Source organism: Acinonyx jubatus, chromosome F2 (genome assembly GCF_027475565.1).
Source record: "Acinonyx jubatus isolate Ajub_Pintada_27869175 chromosome F2, VMU_Ajub_asm_v1.0, whole genome shotgun sequence".
Classification (NCBI taxonomy): Eukaryota; Metazoa; Chordata; class Mammalia; order Carnivora; family Felidae; genus Acinonyx; species Acinonyx jubatus.
Window position 1 is genome coordinate 63652620 of NC_069394.1, and position 24863 is coordinate 63677482.

The window sequence follows — 24863 nt, forward strand, 5'->3', positions numbered from 1 at the left end:
GATAAGGCCAATACCAGTTATTCCAGCATAACTGGAAGCAGAAGCCCCTGATGTTAAATTTTAAACTTCGGTTATTGTGTGAAAACTGCATGTATGTAGCAAGTAACTATAAACATGTTAATATGAATGTGCATTTTAATGTGCATTGTTGCACAGTTAGTGTTTGATTCAGAGGCTTAGGGATGTGATTCTTGAGTATCAACTATGTAATCTAGGTAACTTTTGCTTTGCAAGGATTTGGGTCCTTTTCTATGTTGTGAGTATAGTAATATTGCCTGCTCCATGGTATTGTGTGGTTATTAAGTAATGTACAGAAAGCACTAAGGACGGTTCATTTCATATTATAAATCTACATAATAATACTATTCTTCCTGCATTATATATGAAAGTATCTAAAATGTGACCAAAATATTCTAACAGTAATTATTTCTGGGTAACATTTATTTGACTTCTGTAATTTCACACTCTTTACATTGAATATATATCTTTCTTTCGTGTGGGGGGGGAGAGTTCATTTATTTTGAGAGACAGAGAAAGAGAGAGAGCATGTGTAAGGGTGAGCAGGGTAGGGACAGAGACAGACAGAGAGACAGAGAGAGAGAGAGTCCCAAGCAGACTTCACACTGTCAGCACACAGCCCAACACAGGGCTCGATTTTATAAAACATGAGATCATGACCTGAGCTGAAATCAAGAGTCGGACACTTAACTGACTGAACCACCAGGTGCCCTGAATATGTATCTTTTCATAATCAAAAATAAATATTATTTTATTTTAAAGTTTATTTATTTATTTTGAGAGAAAGAGAGAGAGAGGCAGAGACAGAATCCCAAGCAGGCTCCACACCAATGCAGAGCTCCATGCAGAGCTTGAACTCATGAAACCGTGAGGTCATGACCTGAGTCAAAACTAAGAGTTGGATGCTTTATTGACTGAGCCACCCAGGTGCCTTCAAAAATAAATATTATTTTAAAGGACAACTGACTTCCAGAAGATCTGATATTAAAAGCTCCTAAATTAGCTTATACTGCTAAAGGCTGCCAACATTTTTCCAGAGAAAAATTAGTCTTTGTTCCAATTTTTTTTTTTTTTTTTTTTTTTGCTTATCGGGAGGGCAATAAACAATGAAATAAGTTGATAGTATACACATTTGAACATTCAGGGGAAGAGAGAACTAAGAATGCAAAATCCTGAAGCCATTAGAAGACCAGTAATGAGCACATAGGCATTTTCATGCCTTTCCCTCCCCTCCCACAAACTGAGAATTATTTAACACCTGATTATGAGAAACAATGATACAATTTAGAAAATAAACTTATAAATGTGTATATTTGATGGCATTTCTCTTTATGGTTGGAAAGTTTATATTAAACAAAGATAGCATTTCCAAAGGAACAACGATGTTTGTTTCTAGGTGGAATAATGAGCAAATAATCTGAACTTTATCACACACACACACAAAAGTTGCTTCTGGGGTGCCGGGGTGGCTCAGTTGGTTAAGCAGCAACTTCAGCTCAGGTCATGATCTTGCAGCCCATGGGCTGGAGCCCCCGCGTCAGGCTCTGTGCTGATAACTCAGAGCCTGGAGCCTGCTTCGGATTCTGTGTCTCCCTCTCTCTCTCTGCCCCTCCCCTACTCCTGCTTGCTCTCTCTCTCTCTCAAAAATAAACATTAAAATTAAAAAAGTTTTTTTAGTTGATTCTTTAAGTTTTCTTTAAAAATTGCTTTTTTATTAAAATTTTTAAATCTTTATTTATTTTTGACAGAGAGAGAGAGAGAGAGAGAGAGAGAAACAGAGAGAGTGGGAGACCACAGAATCTGAAGCAGACTCCAGGCTCTGAGCTGTCAGCACAGAGCCTGACACAGAGCTCAAACTCATCAACTGGGAAATCATGACCTGAGCTGAAGTTGGATGCTTAAACGACTGAGCCACCTAGGCGCACCCCACCTTTAATTTTTTTTATCTTTATTTTTGACTGGAGGGGGGGCTTCTTTGATTTTTTTAAAATAGGTTTTTGAATTTTCTTTCAGTTAAAAGCTTTTATATTGGAGAGTAACCGTTCACATTCTTAATTTTCTTTATCAAAATAGAGTGGCTAGGAGTTTATTTGGTCCTTGGTCCTTTTATGTTTAGACTATATATGAGCAGAGACACCTTTCTTATCTTAACTACTACTTTCAGTAAAAGACATCCTTAACTCAGCCATGGAGATGTTAGGAATCAGATGGTATCAAAATCTTAACAATGCTGCCTGAAAAAGTTTCAGACTATGAACATCAAAAGTCCATAAAAAAAGGTAAGAACACCATATTGTAGCCTGAAAAAAATTTCTACCCTTCCTCTCTTGATATTTTTGCTTGTTATTGGATATGGATTCTCTGAATTGTGAGAAGATAAAAGAATGCCTTAAAAAAAGAACGCATTGTAATATGAAAATGCATATAGCTTACACAAGCTTTGGAAAATATTTACTTCTTTGAGCTAGTCTTGGAATGCTACATATCTTACTCCCATGATAAGTCGGCATTCATGAGGCCAATAAAATCTTCACGTTTCTACAAACCAGGTATCACCTTCATTATACCACAGGACTTACGGATGTCAACGACTGTAAATCAGGGAGGCAGTAACATGGCAACAAAACCAAATACATATTAAAAAATCAGAATTTCCTAGATTTTGATACTTTTTTAAAAAGTTTTGATACTTAAAAAAAGTTTTAATATTTCAAATTGCTGAAAATAGTTTCTTCAAAGTATTAGAAAAATATGAATGTTATAATGTTCTTTTCTAATGGGGGTACTGTCTTTAAATGCAAGATTCTTTTTAACACATTGGGGGAGATTTAGTCTCATGTGGCATTTTCTTTTGAGAAAGTTGTTTGTGATTTTTTATTAAAAAAAAAAACTTTTAATGTTTATTTATGAGAGAGAGAGAGCACAAGCAGGGGAGGGGCAGAGAGAGAGGGAGACACAGAATCTGAAGCAGGCTCCAGGCTCTAAGCTCTCAGAAGAGCCTGACATGGGGCTCAAACTCATGAACTGTGAGATCATGACCAGAGCTGAAGTCAGATGCTCAACCAACTGAGCCACCCAGGTGTCCCCTGTTTGTGTTTTTTAAAGGAAAGGGAAAAAATTAGAAGTAGGACTTAAATATCAAGTGGAAAGTATTTTTTGAAATAATTTCCATGTATGTAGAACATACCTAGATGAGACATTTATGACAAAACACTAAACACTTTAAACCCCCAAGGCCAAATTCCCACGATCTTACTTTCTTTTTCACATGTACTAAATCTCATGGGCTAGATGGAGACAGGAAGGGAATTGGTATAAAAGTGGTATGAATTATAGTAACAAATCCTTTTTCTATCTCTAATCCTTTATGAGATACACTGAGCACTTCACAGGGGTTATTTTACCTAATCTTCACCAAACTCTTTACCTAATCTTCACAAAACCCTGTAAGTGTTGCCAAATTCCCATTTTTCTGATGGTGGGTCCAACATTAGAAAGTAACAAGTTATTTTCTCAAATCGTAGAATTAGTAAGAGGCAATGGTGAAACTTGCATCTAGGATTACCTGAATAGAAAGCTCATGTATGCTGTTTTTATTTCTAATATTATATATACTCTCTTCCATACAATTGATTTCATTAGATTAATTTAAATTTTGTTTTACCATATATATAATACTCTACATTAAATTCCTGAAGTAAACTATATCCAAACAAATGTAGGTAATTAAAAAAATAAATATGACAGCATTTAAAACATGAAAAACAGCTGGCCTAAAAACACCCTTCTGACAATTCCTTAAAAAGTAAATTTTAAAGAAATTAAAAATTTACATGGAATTTTATGTTTATAGTCTCATATAAGTAAATTCATTCCATATTAATTTCAGTCATTGAATCATCTGTTGCAGAAATAAACCAAAATGTTAAAAAGTAAAATAAAATCTCTTAATTTACCACCTTTAAAACACTGTCATATTTTTTTCTTATTGTGTTCTTTAGTGCATGTATAAAAGCATTAGAGCAATTTAAAAAATATTTTTTTCATTACTGTTAAGAATATTTTCTGAAATTATAAAACGTGTGACTATCAAAAAAAGAAAATCATAATATTTTCATTCTAAAAGAAATTCATATATATAGAACCAGTTTAAACATTTCAGATTTTGAAAAATGTATTTCTAAAAAACCTTAAAAAATCTTGAATGAAGCTTTACTTTGCAAAAATTATTGTTTTCTGATATTGAAACTAATTGACAAGTCTGTGATCACTATTATTACCGTGTATTCAGTATTCAACTTCAACAATTTTAGCTTTCTATTTAAGATGGTTAAATAAGATGTCAATGATATTGTAACATATAGAAATCTAAACAGATTACTGTGAGTTACACAAGAAGTTTTAAACAATTCAGAAGAACAGTTTTAATACCTCTTTAATGTCTTTTGGTTTTGATGTTAAAATGTAAATAACTGCTGAGTTAATAACATTCTGTTGCATATTTTCAACCACAAAAAAAAATACAAGAGAATATTGACTTTGTACCACTTTCAAATGGCTCTTACAAAGAGTACAAAATTAATTCAAATTCAGTCAAATTATATGAAAATCATTACCGCAGCTAAACAAATCATCCTGAAGTATATAACACCACGATTTTATTAAGTATTTGAAAGAGGAAAGTTTATTTCAAAAACAATAAAACCCTAATAATAATTAATACTGATTTTCAACTTGGTTGTGATTTGTTTATACAGTGACTTAATGTAAAACCATCAAAATTGTGCTGTTTCAATATTTTCATAGTTATCAATATAGTTGAAGAGTTTTTAAAGCCTATATATTTTTCAACACTTTTAAGGTTTTATTTACACAGACGCATGTAAACATACAATACAAATTTATAGTTCTTATATATCTCATTTTTTATTTTCCCTCCTATTCCTGCTCTCAGCTCAGCTTTTGCTAGTGAACATTCATGTGTATGCACAAAATATTTTTCTTTTCATCCTAGAAGTTATATATTTATATGGAAGAAAAGACAGTGGAGTAATTTGTTCTATATTCTTAACCAAATCATATCGATGTCTGCCCTTGCTTAAATATCCATGTTAAAAATAAAAATATAATGCTTTGTATTGGCTTGCAAATACCCTTGTAACTTTACTTCCTTCCTCTTCAAGTCTTTGATTGTGTTATCTTGTGGGAAACGTCAATATTTACTTTAGTAGGTATTTCCAAAGTTAAAGAAAGCTAGGTTTTTTTTCCTGTGCTTATAACTAGACAAAATGTATGTGGGGTTGGAGGATTTAAATTTATTTGGAAGGAAAGTTTCATCTATAAATTCTAGTGTCCTTTCTCAAATATTCCTGCTGTTAGGCACGACAAATAAAAATAAAAGCATTTTCAGAGAATATCCCATTTTTTTCCTACAACATCCCCATGTAATAGGAAGGCTGATATTGTTACCAGCGTTTATAATTAAGTACTGGTAGCTCAGGTGACAAAAGGCAACATGCAACATGAGGGCTGGAGCTGGTCTTAGAGTTTTTTAGCTCAGTGCCTTGGCCAGAGACCACATAATCACATCATAAATGTGGCTCACACCTTTGCAAGATACTCAGTGAAAAGCTACGGCCTAAATATGAAAAAGCACATTAACTTATATTACTGTTATATGTCAAAGAACTTGTAACTTATTTCAAAGTGAGAAATATGTATGAAACAACTTACCTACAAGTATACTGAAAACAGCTATCTCTCAAATAAAGGAATTTTCACACAGTTATACCACTGAGATGAAGGACAACTGTCAATAATTTACTTGTGGGTTTAGATTTTATTTTCAAACTATTGACTTTATTCTGCTATGTTGATCTACTTTTACCACTGGAAAAATGTTTTTAAGAAAAAATAACATTTCTTATTAAATGCCATAAATGTAGGATGATGTATGTTTTTGGTGGCATACAAGCTTATATTTATTTAAAAGGCAACCTCTACATGTAAACACTGGCTATCATTTGTAAATATTTCAATATGTTGTTGGAAATTAACACAAATGAAGAATAAAGAAAATGAATCACAAATGTAATTCCAAGCATGAAACGAGTACTTGTAGAAGACAGTGAAGGGGGCTATAAATCACATCTAACAAAAGTAAAGTAAGAATCCTAAATAAAAGTTTAATAGAATACTATGATAAAGTAGAATCTCAACAAAGCCATGTCCTCAGGACTATGCTAGAATCATTTCATAACACGTAATTTTTCTACTCTAGCAGTTCACTTGTCAAGTGCTCCTAAAAAATATGATATCAGGAAGAAAGACAGCAATAATTAGTCATACAAACTACAGTAACCAAAGCTTCTTAGCAAGACTTTTCCTTATTTTCAAGAGACATTTCAAAAGAGCTAGATTAACTCAGAAGCCTCTATTCCATGTTATTTTTATTATAAAAATCATACTTTCTGCAATTTTATTTCTCTTGCTTCAGGATATCTTAGATCAAATGACAAAAAAGTTCATTGACCATACCTTCCAGATTAGAGTTTCTCATTGTATGTTGTACAGATCACCTGCAACAGAATTTGTTGAAAGACTGAAGGAAGAGCATTCCTGTTGGAAAATGGTGATTCATGGGCTGTATTCAAATCTAACAAACCAAAAATTGAGGACAGAGGGAACTGGAGATTGTACTTAAAATAAGCTACTCAGATGATTCTTAAGCAAACCAAATCTTGAGAATCATCCCTGAATAGTTAATACTTCATGAAACATGCCCAGATTTATGCAAACTTTAACTCCCAGGGATGTGCACAGTCATGTAATAAGTGGAGAAATTCATAAACCTATGAATGAATTAATCAATAGACTAACTGAGAGCTGAATCAATAGACTAACAAATTGTTTGGTTCTATGTAGATGCCAATGTGCACTAGATTCACCATTCTCTCAAAGTCCAAAGAGGTCAAGTAATTAGAAAAAATATAAGACACAATAATCCTAGAGCTGTACATTAATACAAACTAGCACTGTTCACATAGCAGGTGCATGATATTTGCTGAATGAAAAAAAATGTGTCTGAGTGGATTTTCTCAAATGTTGTCACTGTAATCCAGAGAGACAAACAGTGCTATTCAACTCCACTTAGACAACACTTCAACCTGATCCCACTTGGTATTTGTGCAAACAATGATGGCTCTAAAGCAAGGTGACGTTAGAATTCAGCAATATAGGACAAAACTCTATAGCAGAGACATTTCATAGAATCTCTGTTACAATACATCAAATGGTTCAACAGGAGTTAATACGTATTATTTAGCATGTGAAAGATATTTTCATACATCTGTGTGAAGTTCTAGTTTTTCAATTATATTAATTCATTTAGTGAACATTTAAGAATATATGTGTAGATTTTCTATAATGTTTAGGTAATTGTGGTCATCAATTGCAGTGTAATTACTGGAATTTCTGACAATATTTTGTATTTAAAAATGAGAGCTACTGAGATTGAGGTGATGTGGGTGTTATTTTATTCAGTATGTTCTAGATTTAGGGCACTGACTTCACTGGTGCTCAAAATCGCTATACCCTAACACCCCACAAATTTGGAATATTTTAATCTCTAATATGTACTAATACCATATTAAGTTATTTTAGTACTATGCTGAATGAATTTCTATGCAGCATTTAAAGCAACCTTACATATAATATAAATTTTGGAAAGTCTTTGACTTTTTAAAAGAATCTTTTCTATAAAGAATCTTCATTTTAAAGTGACAACTCTTCCGTTGTCCTGGTATTCCCAAATACCAATATCCAAAGGAAACAAAGTTTATGGTGTATGCTTTAGACTATTTCACATACTTAATAACATTAAAATATAGGTATATAGATAGGTAGGTAGACAGATTTTTTTTTTAACATTTAAAGCCCTCTCCCCTTTTTTTATCCAACATCATTGAATGACAGCATCCATTTCTCATTAAGTGAAATGCCTGTTTCTATTAATTAAGTGAAATGGATGCTTTCTGCTAAGAAGACTCCAACTAGAAAAAAAAAAAACGGAACAGAATATGAATGTTTACTTTATAAATATTGGTCACATGCAAAAGAATTTGTCAAAAGATTGCCTTAATGCAATGAGTCCCTCTTGAAAATTAAGTTTATATGTTACATAGTTTGATAAGATATTGGGGTTTTAGAAATTCATAATTTACTGTATTCTGCAGAGAATACCAGTACAATTATACTTGTTCTTAATTACTAAGTTTAAAGCAAATAAAATATACTTACAATCACCTTGCTTATTTTTGGTAATACAATGTTAGTTTTAATTTTTATATGATATGAGCTAAGATCAGAAAGTATAAATCATGACTAATGCTGTTTTCCTTTTGTAGCATCTCTGAAATTTGATTTTTATATATTTGCCTCATCATCAATTCTGAGAAAGCCAAAAAATTTTTTTTTCTGTAATATCCTATACCAAAATATGTAAGAATAACACTTGTGCCTTTCAAATAATTCTGATATTTTCAAATAAGTATAAATTATATTCATGGTAATCAAGCACATAACTGCGATTAGCTTTTCATCAGAAATAAAATGAAAAATGCATATAGTGAAAATGAACTTACATTTACAAGTTGAAATATCTTTGAAATTAGTGAAGCTCCTCAAATTTTCTGTGAAAGTTAGTGGAGTAAAATATAGGCATTTTTTTATAAATCTCTTGCTGTACCATTGTAAATTGTCTCTCCATTTTTGAAAAATAATTAATTTTAATAACTTTCAAAAATATGCAAATTTAATAATTGTGATCATTAATTTCTAGCAGTTACTAAAATATTTCAGAATATCTTATATTTGAAGATGAGAACTACATATTTAAGGTGAGTTGGCAGATATTTTATTCTATGTCTTCTGCAATGAGAGCACCAATTTCACTGGTGCTTAAATTTGTTAGTTCTTAAAATTCCAGAAATTTGGATATTTTGTTCTCTGGTATATATTAATTCCATATTAAGCTACTTTTGTGCTATGAATTTACAAATAGGATTTAAAGCAATCTTACAGTAAAGATTTAATCTACTTAAAAACTTATAGATGCCGTATGTACTATATTTTCACATGTCAATATACTGGGAGTAGAAATCTAACAACATACAATTAAACAACTGTGGAGAGTTAAATATTAATCAGTATGTATTAATAATGCTAGATTCCTTTACAAATGAATTAAGGTAAGAAGTTTTACTGACCTCTACTTCTTCAACTAAAAGGCTCTTTTCCCCCTTCCCCTTCAACCAATTTTACTTAACAACAATCCTTTGTTCCATTAACATTAACTAATAATTATACTTCTCATTTAATTATCACTTCACAAAGAATACATACTACTTTTCATGCATATAGATTTTTCAGCCAGTTAATCCCTGATATAGATAACAAGACAATGAAGCCACATAAACTATAGCAAACTCATTCTATACAATGTTGCAGATGTGCAAAAGATATTGTAAATAGTCTCTTGCCTTTTACAATGACTCTATGTACTAAAATTTGATTTCAAATAAATTTTCAGGAACTCAGCATTTGTATTTTCCTCAAATATATACATATAATATGCTTTTCTAGGATCAGGGTTTCAAAAAATATCGTCTTAAAATTCTTCAATAATAAACAAAATTATGAAAATCTAATATTAAAAGGACTGGAAAAGTAAGTATTATAGTATCTAAATTGATTTATCAGTATCACATTAATTGATTAGTGTAGGACTTGAAATCTAACAGAATATTAGAGAGACATACATGGCTATTGAAGACGTCAAGTCTTAAAACTGAATAACTAAATTATCAATTTATTTTATACCCATATTCATCCATATTAATAGTTCATCCATTACTACATCATGACTGCAAAAAATTTGTAACTTACATCAACTGAAATTTTTCATGTACACCTGGTTTGATTTCATATAAGATGAACCATCATCTTAGATACAGGCATATGTAACATTGTAAGTCATGAATTTATGCACACTACTTTTGAAGAAAACTGAGTCTCTATTTTAAATATCTATTTTCTAAATGATTGAATGGATAAGTGTATTTGCATCTTAAAGACAAATATTTCATACCTAAATAACATTTTGCGTAATTAATGAACTTCTGGGTAAAACAATCGTTCAGGTACAATTTTCTGCTACATGACCTTTGTTCACTGAGACAACGGGGCAACAGGATTGCATATGGCATTATTTCGGAGGACAGCCTGGCACACTTGCAACATTCCATGTTATTGCAGACAAATCTCATAATCTGGAGACCAGCATTAGTACACTACCAGCTGCCTATGCTAAGATATATGGAGTTCCATGGAGAAAGCCCAAACTGTCAACTAGTTTTCATTCTTCACTTCGCTCAGACCACAGGCTACAACGTCTAAATGAAAAAAAAACCATGAGGACCAGCTATTAATGGCTCACATTAGATAGTCTCAAAAAACCAACCCTCTGGTCTTCAGCTTGGGAGACTAGAAACTTTAAGGAGCTGAGATCTAGGATGTACCAGCACTGACACCTGAGTTTCCTTAAAGAACCCCTCAATCGTCACTGAAGTTTATGATTTCCTCCACTCTAACATGACACTCCCAATGCTATCAGGAAATCCAAAGTGATTCTGAGCATGCCTAGATTTCTTCAAAAGATTATCTTTGCAAGGTAAGTATAATTTCCTTCCTGTGGATATCAACTGATCAAGAGCCGTCAGTCACGCAATGGATGGGAGAGAGAACAATACCTGTACAATTCAACGTCAATGTACCAAAAAGCCAACGTTGATGTTATATGAACAACGTCCTGGCCCTGCCAGTGACAGTCACTGTTCAGACCTTGCCCCCTTCACTGTTAACGACCAAAGCAAAGGAACAATTTACAAGCTCAGTCATGGAGCACAACTGCAAAAGAGTCCATTCGTACAAGAGCAAACCTACAAGGCTAATGACTACACTCTGCCTGCTGAACTTCCATCCACTTGTCCTCTAGGACTCAACTCACCGCTAGAATCAGCTTCTCTATGAAACATTCCTTGATCATCATCCTCTACCTCTGCATTAAGTGTTATCCCTATTTAAACTGTGTGCTTAATCACATTAGCACCTGTAGCAAGAACTACATGAATGTAGTTACATTTTTTATCTCAAACACTAAGAAATGCAAAGTTCCTGCAAACAGAATCCATGATTGTTTTATTATGATCCTGGGACAGAGCTCAGTGCCTAGCATGAGGTCAAGTGCTTAGAAAAACATTTCCTGAATTGAAGTTGGGGAAGGTACCACAACATCTGGCATATCTGCCACATCAATGATTTGGAGGTGGGGAGATGAGATTCCTTGAAAAAAAAATACTCAGACTTAATTGTTCTTAAAAAAAAAAAAAGATGAACAGCATAAAGTGAAAATGCCATGACAGTCTCCTCAATGCTGGAATGAATTCAGTATTATCAGAAAACAGTGATGAACCTACCATCATTGAGTAAGTAACACCTCTGTAGGTATATGCAAGGAGACATATCTTTTTTTTAAATCATAGTATTTTGCTGCCATGAACACTTAAAACCCATGAAGCTCATTTAGAAAAAAAATTTTTTAAATGTCTGTATGTTTCTGAGACTCCTTATTCTATGTTAAATTTATTTGCAATTGTTGAATGATTACATTATTTATTCACTTTAGTATATGGTTACAAAGTATTCAAAAATTATTCTAATTATTTAGGATAAAAGGAAAGTTCAGTAAAAAAAAACTACTATCCAGAGATTTATGGTGAAATGAAAACATACATTTACTTCATTTAAGATATAAAGGGTTCCCTACATATACAACACTAATGAGGTTTTCATGAAAGTAACGAGCCTATAAAAACTGAAATCTTGCAAACTTTCCTGTCATTTATGGAAGACACAAAACACGAATTTACTATCTGTCCCTTTAAATTTTACTCTATTTTTCTAAAACATCCTTGAAACAATAGGGGACACTTTGGAATGAGGGCTGAAATATGTATTTTGGATATATTTTATAGACAGAAGATGTGATCAAGGCAATCATAATCAGAGAATAAAGCAGACAGACTTGAATTTTTATCACAATTGCACACAGAATAAAGCTTGATTAAAGAGTCAGAAGGTAAAGTGCTGCATATACAAAGACAAAATACAGTCTAATAAATACTTCACATGCTTAGGTCATTTCAACTTCATTCTTACATGCAACTTCATGAAAGTCTAATGTAAATAAAATATGTGTTAAATGGTGTCTTTCCCCTAGGACAAAACTATTCAAAAACTTTAAAATCTCTAAATCACTACACATTTTTACAATGCCAGAGAAGAAGAGAGAGAGAAATTATTAATTTTTAAAATTACCCAGCAATTCCATTGCATCATCTTCATTATCAATATCTTCTTCTGTTACAGATGGGGTAGGGCTATGGAGAGACTCAAAAGAATCTTGAGAGAGCATTGCTGCCAGAAGTTTCTTATGTTGCTGTTGCTGCTGTTTTAATCCTTTAGTCTTGGGCTCCACCTTTAAGCTGAAGAAATATTTACATGTTAGTTTTCAATGATGACAACACTATCAATTAGCTGTGGTAAATAAAGAAAATCTGCAACCAAACTTTCATTCAATTTTTTGCTATGCAAAATTATAGTCATATTAGTAAAATTTTTCCCAAGGATGAGGGAAATATAGACTATCTTCTTTCCTAGACATCCTTTGGTACCTCATAAACAATCTTCCAAGTAGGTATTGGTGAGAAACATGGCAAACTGTAACCCCTGCCCCATTTAAGGGAGGAGGTGCTAATCAGCCATGTCACTATTAAAGCCCACTGTTGATGCATTTTTTTCTGATTTTTTTAAAAAGAGGAGGCAGAAAGTCCAGATTATTATGTAAAAATCCCTGATCTACGAACAAATGCATGTCAAGCAAAACACATGTAACGGGATAACTATTATACTATCACAAGACTATTTTAAAATGAAAACGCTAGTTTCTATAACTGAAATAACTTTCCTCACTATTCCTATCGGGCTGCCTAGATGTGGGGTTAGGATGAGGTAGAAGAAAAGATGAAACCAAAACTGGCAATTAAATGTTTCTCAGTTTCTTTGAGTTTAAAGAGTCTTTGTAAATTTAGAGGAGTTTCTTTGTCATAAAGCCAGGCTCCTTTGGGTAAATTCTCTGTCTTTCATGGTTCCCTCTCCCCCAACTTCTCAAGACAGTATCTGATTGGACAACTTACAAGTCCAAACAACAATCACATATAGTTAAAAAATTGTTCCAAAGTTCATCTTTTCTCTATAATCCAATTTCTTTTCATATTATTGCCCAAAGGAAGGAAATGGCAAATGTCTCTTCATGAAAGAAAAACACATGATGTAGAGGAAATCTCTCCCAGGCAAGATGAAAACATAACCTTTCTAAAGGTATTCAGAAGGACAGTCCATAAGGCAAGTGGGTTACATGCCTGGTCCCCACTGCCACCAGGCCAAAATGTAGAAGGAGTGTGGTAAAAAAACAAAAATAAAGAACCAACCAGATAAATTTCATGGCACAGATCAGAACATTTCAAGTTCTCTTAACAGCCGTACTAGGTTCGACATTGTCTAAGAAGAGGATGGAAACAGCAAAATGACTTTGTATGTCATCAGTGGGCAAAGATCAATCAGTCCCACCCCATTGGTTCACCTCAAAGTTAGGGTGGATATGAAAGAGAAGGTCAGGGGAAAGAGGGGCAGAGAAAAACCTTTTGTTTGTCCTGGTTAATGCTAGTTAATAAATGTAGAAGGAATGGTAGAATCAGAAAATCACCATTTCACAACCACCAACATAGTAACTGTTCAGGCAAGGCCCATCAGTGGATACTAATGCCCTTTGCTGAAAGATAGTTGGGGGGAGATGGACTGTCAAAAATCTCAAGGTGTTTTTAACAGATTACTAACATTTTTAATTGATTGGTTTTGCTTTGAAATAATTACAGATTTACATGAAGTTCTAAGAAATGATACATTGAGATCCTGTGCACCCTCCCTTTCCACAGTTTCCTTCAACAGTATCATATTCTAAAACTACTGTACAATAGTTTTCTGACAACGATACAATTCTCTAATCTTACTCAGATTTCCCATTTTAATTGTACTCATTTGTGTGTGTATGCCTCTGCGTGTGTATTTAGTTCCCGATAGTTTTAGTATTTGTGTAGATTTGTGTATCATGTATCCACCACCAGAATCAAGAAACAGAACATTTCAAACACCACAAGGTGCCCTCAACCTGCCCTTTTCTGCCACTCCCACCAGACTCCATACCCCTTTTTCCCCCCATCCCTAATCTCTGGCAACTACGAGTCTGTTCTCCATTCCTACAATTTTCTCATTTCAAGAATATTATACAAAGGGTATCTATGTAACCTTTTAGTATTTTTTTTCAGGCAGTCTAATTACCTAAGGATTCATTCATGCTGTTCCATGTATCAAGAGTCCATTCCCTTTCTTTGCTACGGCATGCATGTACTTCAATCTGTCTAACCATTCACATATTGAAGGACATAGGGGTTAAGTTTTTTGGCTATGAACATTCATATACTTGCTTTTGTGTGAAGATAAGTTTTCATTTACCTGAGACAAGTTTGGTATTTACATGTTTAGTTTTATATATAAAACTCCCAAACTGTTTTCCAGAGTGACCAGAACCTTTACGTTCCTGGAAGTGTCATCAGTTGAACAGAAGGACTGGGGAGGAAGGATGGAGGTTTGAGGAGACAAGACAAGGCATGCAATCGTCATTGAGGAGTGTGGACATGTGAACAGACTGGATGAACCCAGAGTATCTTTGGGCAGGACCAGTGACCTCCTAGAGTTTGGTGGTCATGGATTCATAGTGATACCAGCCGGTGTGGCCATGTGTTCTTCTCTAGCCTGTGCAGGTTCAGCCATGGAATAGTCAGAGTTAGATTTAAATAGGGTAGAGTTTTACCACGTAAGTAAAACAAAGGAAAAGAGAGGTAGGGGAAATAGGGTTATACCCAATAAATAGATTACAATAATGGGTCCAAGCCAGAAGCTGTATAAGGAGAAAAATGAGGAAAACAAGGTGGATGAGGGGCAAGAAAAACTGAGTGGAACCAGTATATCTAGGTCCCAGTTAAAGTTGGGTACTAGTGGGAACAAACTAGAAGGATAGGAGGTATAGTCAGAGAGTGAAATACCTGAAATTGACACTATGGGTTAGCACTTAATAATAATGAGGCTTAGGGGCGCCTGGGTGGCGCAGTCGGTTAAGCGTCCGACTTCAGCCAGGTCACGATCTCGCGGTCCGTGAGTTCGAGCCCCGCGTCGGGCTCTGGGCTGATGGCTCGGAGCCTGGAGCCTGTTTCCGATTCTGTGTCTCCCTCTCTCTCTGCCCCTCCCCCGTTCATGCTCTGTCTCTCTCTGTCCCAAAAAATAAATAAATAATAATAATAATAATAATAATAATAATGAGGCTTAGATATGACAGAGAAGATAAGTGACTAAAGTAGGGTGGAATTCAAGATCCGTGGTGAAGAGCAGACTAAGGAAGGAGAGGCTAGGTTTGGGAAAGAATCACTAATGTGGATACTAACTTCACCAAGATAGGGAGGGGGCTGGGGAATGTGACAATGAGCCAGATGCATGCATTATTTAGGAAAAGAGGAATGACCTGGGATTTGGTAAATGATTGCTATGAGAGGTGGTGTAAGATTAGCATGTTTGGAAACAAGAAATACAGAACTGGAGACTTTTTTAGGGGGAAAGGAGACAGCAAGATCTGCAAGCAGGAAAGGGGAGATGACACCTTCCTCTTTTCCAACTCCATAACCTATAGACTACAGAAGTGAAAACTGCACCATTAGAGAGAAAAGAGTACCCTGCTACTGGGAAGCAGAGCTCGTAATGCAGACAAGTGGTGACTGAGATGGGGAAAGGTGGGATTAGGGTCCTTCTGACAGCATGTAGGGTCCTGGGCCCCCTCTACTCTGGACTTCGAACCTAAACCTGAATGATAAGGGGATTCTTAGAAGTCCTTCCTGAAGGGAGGTTGCATACAGCACTGAAGTGCATGGAATTTGGAGGAAGACAGACTGGCTCAGCTACTTAATAGCTGTACAATCTTGGGACAGTGACGTAACTACTCTGGGATTTAGTTTCCTCCTTCCTAAATTACAGATAATAATGTTTTCATGAGGATGGAATGAATTAAGAGATATAAAGCACCTGGAGCAGTCACTAAATAGTAATTAATACCATTATGTGTTCAGAGAATACAACAGGCAGCATCCTGGATATCTGCATGCTTCCTTCAGCAGTATCATCCCACAGAGAAGGAAACGGAACCACAAAGAGGCTTTATGAAAAAGAACAACAGTTGATACTTCAATGAGGTGTTAATATACTCCAAAACTCCATTTTACTTTGGTTTAAAAAGATAAATTCTAAACCAGATCAATGGGAAAAGGATGGCTTAAAGTGGCCACCTGCCTCCCTCAGCCTCTCTCTCCAGGTGGAACCTTCCTTCCCATCCTGACGGCCTGTATTCTGAATTACCATTTGTTCTCTTCCTCCTGACCCCACCCTTCCCTGGGTGCCTGACCCTGCTGCATTGCATTTTATATGCTTGTTTCTGGACACAGATTGGTATTAGTTTTATCTGACCCCATGTGCTTGCTCTCTTTGGTGGAAAAATGGATTATTCCTGGGGGGAGGAGCCAAGATGCTGGAATAGCATGGAAGTTTTTTGTGTGTCTCATGTCCATGAAATACCACCAGACCAACAGTAAACTATCCGACACACATAGAAAACTGACTGGAGGATTAACACAACAATCTTCACGACCTGAACCACAGAATTCAGCAGGTACGCAGCGCAGAGAAGTGAACTTGGGGAGCAGAGTGAGAAGGTGCAGGAAGGGAGGTGCTTTTTTGAGAGCTCAGTTCGGGCGCGGGGAGGGGCGGAATACGGGAAAAGCACCCCTCCCCACAAAGCAGCTGGAGAGAAAGTGGAAAATTGGAAACAGCCACAGGGACCAAACTAAAAAGGGAGAAAGGAGAAAGGAGAGAGTTTAAATTCCATTAAGACTGTAAACAAGGGGAGCGCAAAGGCTGCAACTCCACAGCTCAATACCTGGTGGTGCTCTGGTGGGAGGGGAGAATCCCCAGGAACAGAGTAGGATCCGGGAGGTTCTCGGAACACACAGGGAGAAGCGGAAGGACATTTGGTAGAGACCGTTGAAGCCACCTGGTCCCAGCAGACCCCAGAAAACAGCCACATTCGCTGGTGCTGGAACAAGGTCCTTAATGCTGAAGCCTGGTGCCAGATGTGTGTTGTGATTTTCCATCATCCCTGAAATGCTGCTGCTACAGTGTCTCGCGAACTCTTCCTGGGGCGGGCTGGCACCTGGCCGTAGTCTCGGGGCACCGGCAGCAGCAGGGTCTAGCAAGCGTTCCTGGGTGCAGCTGATATTTGGCCAATGCTCGGTGAGACCCTCCCACAGAGGGGCGGAACGGGTCAGAGCCGCAGTCCTTCAGAAGTAAGGGGCCGGGGAAAACAGCCGCATCTGAGACAAAACTCTGGAGAAAGGTACTGCCTGGGGCCTGGTCACAAACGGTGAAAAAGCGGGGAGTAGACGAAAGCTGAAGACAGAGGATGGGTGCGTGATTGCTGACCCAGGAGAACAGACAAGATAGCTGGGTGGTGCCATTTTAACGGCTCCCTCGCATGCGCATATGCACCTACCAGCGCCGCAACAATCCAGCCCAGCAGGATGGCAGCGCCATCTATTGGAGAGCGGAGCCATTACACTGAGCCCCACCCAACTGGGCCAACTTCCCTCCTCAAGAACACAAGTCTCACCACCAGCTTAGTTTATGGACTATGAAGCGCTACATAGACTGACTTCTAGGGGAAAATGAAGTAATTTCAGTCCTACTTCAATCTGTTAGCAGGTCCACCTATTCAATGTTCTTTTTTTTTTCTCTCTACACTTTTTTCTTGAATACAGAAAAAGAAAAAACTCATTTTTATTTTCAATTTTCATTAAAAATATTTTTCTTTAATTTTTATTAGTATATTTTTTACTTTTGTGTAAATTTTTTCAAATTCTATTTTACTTCCATCCTTTTATTTTAGTCTACCAAAGTGTATTCACCTTTTCAAATTCTCAAACGTTTTCCTTTTTTTTCTTTCTTTTTTCTTTTTTTGTTTCTTTTCTTTTTCTTGAATACAGAAAAAGAAAAGATTCAAATTTATATTTAATTTTCATTGATTTTCTTTAATTATTTTCCACATCATTCTTTACTTTTGTGTATATTTTCTCAAATTCTATTTTACTCCCATCATCTCATTTTAGTCTACTTCAGTGTATTCATTTTTTTCAAATTCTCAAACTATTTCCCTTTTTTTCTCCCCCCCTTATTTTTTCTCTAATCTGTCAAACCACTTTCAACACCCAGATCAAAACACACCTAGAATCTAGCATCATTTATTCGATTTGTGTGTGTGCGTGTGTGTGTGTATAATTTTTTAATTTTCATATTTTTCTAATTTTTATTTTAGTAATTTTAATTTTTCTACCTCATTAATTCCTTTTCACCCTTAAAAATGACAAAACAAAGGAATTCACCCGAAAAGAAAGAGCACAAAGAAACGACAGCCAGGGATTTAACCAACACAGATAAAAGCAAAATGTCTGAACCAGAATTTAGAATCACAATAACAAGAATACTAGCTGGAGTCAAAAATAGATTAGAATCCCTTTCTAAGAGATAAAAGAAGTAAAAAATAGCCAGAATAAAATTAAAAATGTTGTAACTGAGCTGCAATCACGGATGGATGCAGTGGCAGCAAGCATGGATGAGGCAGAACAGAGAATCAGTGATATAGAGGACAAACTTATGGAGAATAATGAAGTGGAAAAAAAGAAGGAGATTAAGGCAAAAGAGCACAATTTAAGAATTAGAGAAATCAGTGACTCATTAAAAAGGAACAGCATCAGAATCACAGGGGTCCCAGAAGAGGAAGAGAGAGAAATAGGGGTAAAAGGGTTATGTGAGCAAATCTTAGCAGAAAACTTTCCTAACCTGGGGAAAGACACAGACATCAAAATCCAGGAAGCACAGAGGACCCCTATTAGATTCAACAAAAACCGACCATCAACAAGGTATATCATAGTCAAATTCATAAAATACTCAGGCAAGGAGAGAATCATGAAAGCAGCAAGGGAAAAAAAGTCCCTAACCTACAAGGGAAGACCTATCCACAGAACTTGGCAGGCCAGAAAGGAGTGGCAGGATATATTCAATGGGCTGAATCAGAAAAATATGCAGCCAAGAATTCTTTATCCAGCAAGGCTGTCATTCAAAACAGAAGGAGAAATAAAAAGATTCCCAGAAAAACAAAAATGAAAGGAGTTTGTGACCACTAATCCAGCCCTGCAAGAAATTTTAAGGGGGACTTTCCGAGGGGAGAAAAGATGTAAATATATATATAAAAATAAATAAATACCAAATGCAACAAAAGATTAGAAAGGACCAGAGAACACCACCAGAAACTCCAATTCTACAAGCATCATAATGGCGATAAATTCATATCTTTCAGTACTCACTCTAAACGTCAATGGACTCAATGCTCCAATCCAAAGACATAGGGTAACAGAATGGATGAGAAAACAAGATCCATCTATATTCTGTTTACAAGAGACCCACTTTAGACCTAAAGACACCTTCAGATTGAAAATAAGGGGATGGAGAACCATCTATCATGCTAATGGTCAACAAAAGAAAGCCAGGGTAGCCATACTTATATCAGACAACCTAGGCTTTAAAATAAAGACTGTATCAAGAGATGCAGAAGGGCATTATATCATAATCAAAGGGTCTATCCACCATCAAGACCTAACAATTATAAACATTTATGCACCAAATGTGAGAACACCTAAATATATAAATCAATTAATCACAAACATAAACTCATTGATACTAATACCATAATAGTAGGAGACTTCAACACCCCACTCACAGCAATGGACAGATCATCTAATCAAAAAATCAACAAGGAAACAATGGCTTTGAATGACACATTGGACCAGATGGACTTAACAGATATACTCAGAACATTTCATCCTAAAGCAGCAGAATATATATTCTTCTCCAGTGCACATGGAATGTTCTCCAGAATAGACCACATACTGGGACACAAATCAGGCCGAAGTAAGTACAAAAAGAAGTAAGTACTGAAGAACATCCTACTAAAGAATGAATGGGCTAACCAAGCAGTTAAAGAGGAAATTAAAAAGTATGTGGAAGTCAATGAAAATGATAACACCACAAACCAAAACCTCTGGGACGCAGCAAAGGTGGTCATGAGAGGAAAGTATATAGCAATCCAGGCTTCCTAAAGAAGGAAGAAAGATCTCAGATACACAACCTAACCTTACACCTTAAAGAGCTGGAAAAAGAACAGCAAATAAAACGCAAAACCAGCAGAAGACAGGAAATCATAAATATTACAGCAGAAATTAATGCTATCGAAACCAAAAACAAACAAACAAACAAACAAAAAACAGTAGAACAGATGAATGAAACCAGAAGCTAGTTCTCTGAAAGAATTAACAAAATTGATAAACCACTAGCTGGTTTGATCAAAAAGAAAAAGGAAATGACACAAATAAATAAAATCAAGAATGAAAGAAGAGATCACAACCAACACAGCAGAAATAAAAATAATAATAAGAGAATATTATGAGCAATTACATGCTAATAAAATGGGCAATCTGGAAGAAATGGACAAATTCCTAGAAACATATACACTAACTACCAAAACTGAAACAGGAAGAAATAGAAAATTTGAACAGACCCATAACCAGTAAGGAAATCGAATTAGTAATCAAAATTCTCCCAAAAAACAAGAGTCCAGGGCCAGATGGCTTTCCAGGGGAATTCTACCAAACATTTAAGGAAGAGTTAATACACCTATTCTCTTGAAACTGTTCCAAAAAATAGAAATGGAAGGAAAACTTCCAAAATCTTTCTATGAAGCCAGCATTACCTTGATTCCAAAACCAGACAGAGACCCCACTAAAAAGGAGAATCTAGACCAATTTCCCTCATGAACACGGATGCAAAAATCCTCAACAAGATATTAGCCAACCTGATCCAACAATACATTTAAAAAAATTGTTCACCATGACCAAGCAGGATTTATACCTGGGATACAGGGCTGGTTCAATATCCACAAAACAATTAACGTGATTCATCACATCAATAAAAGAAAGGACAAGAACCATATGATCCTTTCAACAGATGCAGAGAAAGCATCTGACAAAATACAGCATCCTTCCTTGATAAAAACACTCAAGAAAGTAGGGACAGAAGGAGCATACCTCGAGATCATAAAAGCCATATATGAACGACCCAATGCTAATATCATCCTCAATGGGGAAAAACTGAGCTTTCCCCCTAAGGTCAGGAACAAGACAGGGATGTCCACTCTTGCCACTGTTATTCAACACAGTATTGGAAGTCTTAGCCTCTGCAATCAGAGGCTAAGAACACAACACAAAGAAATCAAAGGCATCCAAATTGGCCAGGAGGAGATCAAACTTCACTCATCACAGATGACATGACACTCTATATGGAAAACCCAAAAGATTCCACCAAAAAACTTCTAGAATTGATTCATGAATTCAGCAAAGTTGCAGGATATAAAATCAGTGCACAGAAATCGGTTGCATTCCTATACAACAATGAAATGACAGAAAGAGAAATCAAGGAAACGATCCCATTTACAGCTGCACAAAAAAAACATAAAATACCTAGGAATAAATCTAACCAAAGAGATGAGAAATCTATACATTGAAAACTATAGAAAGCTTATGAAAGAAATTGAAGAAGACACAAAGAAATGGAAAAAGATTCCACGCTCCTGGATAGCAAGAACAAATATTGTTAAAATGTCGACACTACCCAAAGCAATCGACATATTCAATGCAATCCCTATCAAAATAACACCAGCCTTCTTCACAGAGCTAGAACAAATAATCCTAAAATTTGTATGGAACCAGAAAAGATCCTGAATAGCCAAAGCGATCTTGAAAAAAGAAAACCAAAGAAGGAGGCATCACAATCCCAGACTTCAAGCTACACTACAAAGTTGTAATCATCAAGACAGTATGGTACTGGCACAAGAAGAAACTCTCAGATCAATGGAACAGAATAGAGAACCCAGAAATGGACCCACAAAGCTATGGCCAACTAATTTGACAAAGCAGCAAAGAATATCCAATGGAATAAAGACAGTCTCATCAGCAACTGGTGCTGGGAAAACTGGACAGCAACATGCAGAAAAATGAACCTGGACCACTTTCTTACACCATACACAAAAATAAACTCAAAATGGATGAAAGACCTCAATGTAAGACAAGAAGCCATCAAAATCCCTAAGGAAAAAGCAGGTAAAACCCTCTTTGATCTTGCCCGCAACAACTTCTTACTCAACACGTCTCTGGAAGCAAGGGAAACAAAAGCAAAAATGAACTACTGGGACCTCATCAAAATAAAAAGCTTCTGCACAGCGAAGGAAACCATCAGCAAAACTAAAAGGCGACTGACAGAATGGGAGAAGATATTTGCAAATGACATATCAGATAAAGGGTTAGTATCCAAAATCTACAAAGAACTTATCAAACTCAACACCCAAAAAGCAAATAGTCCAGTGAAGAAATGGGAAAAAGATATGAATAGACACTTCTCCAAAGAAGACATCCAGATGGCCAACTGACACATAAAAAAATGCTCCACATCACTCATCATCCGGGAAATGCAAATCAAAACCACAATGAGATACCACTTTACACCTGTCAGAATGGCTAACATTAACAACTCAGGCAACAACAGATGTTGGCGAGGATGCGGAGAAAGAGGATCTCTTTTGCACTGTTGGTGGCAATGCAAGCTGGTGCAGCCACTCTGGAAAACAGTATGGCGGTTCCTCAAAAAACTAAAAAGAGAACTACCCTAAGACCCAGCGATTGCACTACCAGGCACTTATCCAAGGGATACAGGTTGTGCTGTTTCAAAGGGACACATGCACCCCCATGTTTATAGCAGCACTATCAACAATAGCCAAAATATGGAGAGAGCCCAAATGTCCATCGATGGATGAATGGATAAAGAAAATGTGGTATATATATACAATGGAGTATAACTCGGCAATCAAAAAGAATGAAATCTTGCCATTTGCAACTGCGTGGATGGAACTGGAGGGTATTATGCTAAGTGAAATTAGTCAGTCAGAGAAAGACAAAAATCATATGACTTCACTCATAGGAGGACTTTGAGAGACAAAACAGATGAACATAAGGGAAGGGAAACAAAAATAATATAAAAACAGGGAGGGGGACAAAACAGAAGATGGGGAACAAACTGAGGGTTAAATATGGAGAACAAACTGAGGGTTATGGGAGGGATTGTGGGAAGGGGGATGGGCTAAATGGGTAAGGGGCCCTAAGGAATCTACTCCTGAAATCATTGTTGCACTATATGCTAACTAATTTGGATGTAAATTTTAAAAAATTAAAAATAAAATTAAAAAAAAGATTATTCCTCTCTTAACCTACCTCCTAAGCTTCTTTAGTTCACCACTATAGCCTTGCAGGCAGAATCTGTGCCCTTTCTCTTGTCTCTAGGCAGAAATTAAAGGACTCTCTTTGCATTAACGTCCAGGTTGTTGAAGAGATCATAAAAAGTTTCACACTTCATTGTCGCATTTTGGCTTATGCGTAAGAGTTCTGTTTTTTTTTTAATGTTTAGATGTGATGCTTTTAATTTTTTAACGTTTATTTATTTTCTAGAGAGAGACAGAGCACGAGCAGGGGAGGGGCAGAGAAAGAGGGAGATGCAGAATCCGAAGCAGCTTCCAGGCTAGAGCTGCCAGCACAGAGCCCAACATGGGGCTCAAACTCACAAACCATGAGATCATGACCTGAGTCCAAGTCAGATGCTTAACCAACTGAGCCACCCAGGCGCCCCTATGTGAAGTTTTCATAATTACTTTAGCAGACACTAAGTGTTTTATATATATATATACATACACAGGCACTGTGGGTGCTGAGCTGCAGAAATAAAACACATTTCCTTGTCATTCTACTCATCTGAAAGTAAATACCTGTATTTTGAATCTAAGATGTTCTTTTTCATATTGGTCTCATGCAGTATCTAGCACATTACCTTGTGTTAATGCTCAATAAATAATAAATCACTTTTTCTTTTAAACTCCATTTTTAAACACACTAAATAAAGTAAGAATTAATTTAAGCAGATCTATAGGAGTCTTCCAACTTGAGAGATACAAAAATCCAGGAAATATATTGGTAGTGAAACAGGATAAGGAAAAATATGTAGATTGGGCTGTCAAAGATGAGGAACAAAGGGCAGATTATAAATGTGTAATTCCTATTCAACAGCCAACAATGACCAAGATAATTTTCATAAAGGTTGAAGGAAGTGTTTCCTGTAGTCTTATTAAAATACATGGTTTGGTCATGAAGACATTGCTAGGCTATGAATCCCAGACACTGATTACGTGTTGACTGCCTAGGAAGAGTCCACCAATGAGTCTATGATTCCACAGGTGACTAGTAATGAGTTTCATAAAAGAATAACTTGAGTTAGGATATGTATTTCCTAAAGAAATAAATGAATGAATTCCTAAATAAATGAGAAATAACAAATTTTGAACTTATCAAAATGCCCTATCAACA

The 24863-nt window shown here is 35.8% G+C and overlaps 1 protein-coding gene across 1 annotated transcript in view; it reads right to left on the reverse strand.

The window, feature by feature from the left end:
• CF2H8orf34 (chromosome F2 C8orf34 homolog) overlaps positions 1-24863 on the reverse strand; it is a 411205-nt gene that overhangs the window by 237090 nt on the left and 149252 nt on the right. The window contains 1 exon segment of the mRNA XM_015084296.3: positions 12454-12620. Within this exon segment, the coding sequence (XP_014939782.3) occupies positions 12454-12620 (167 nt within the window).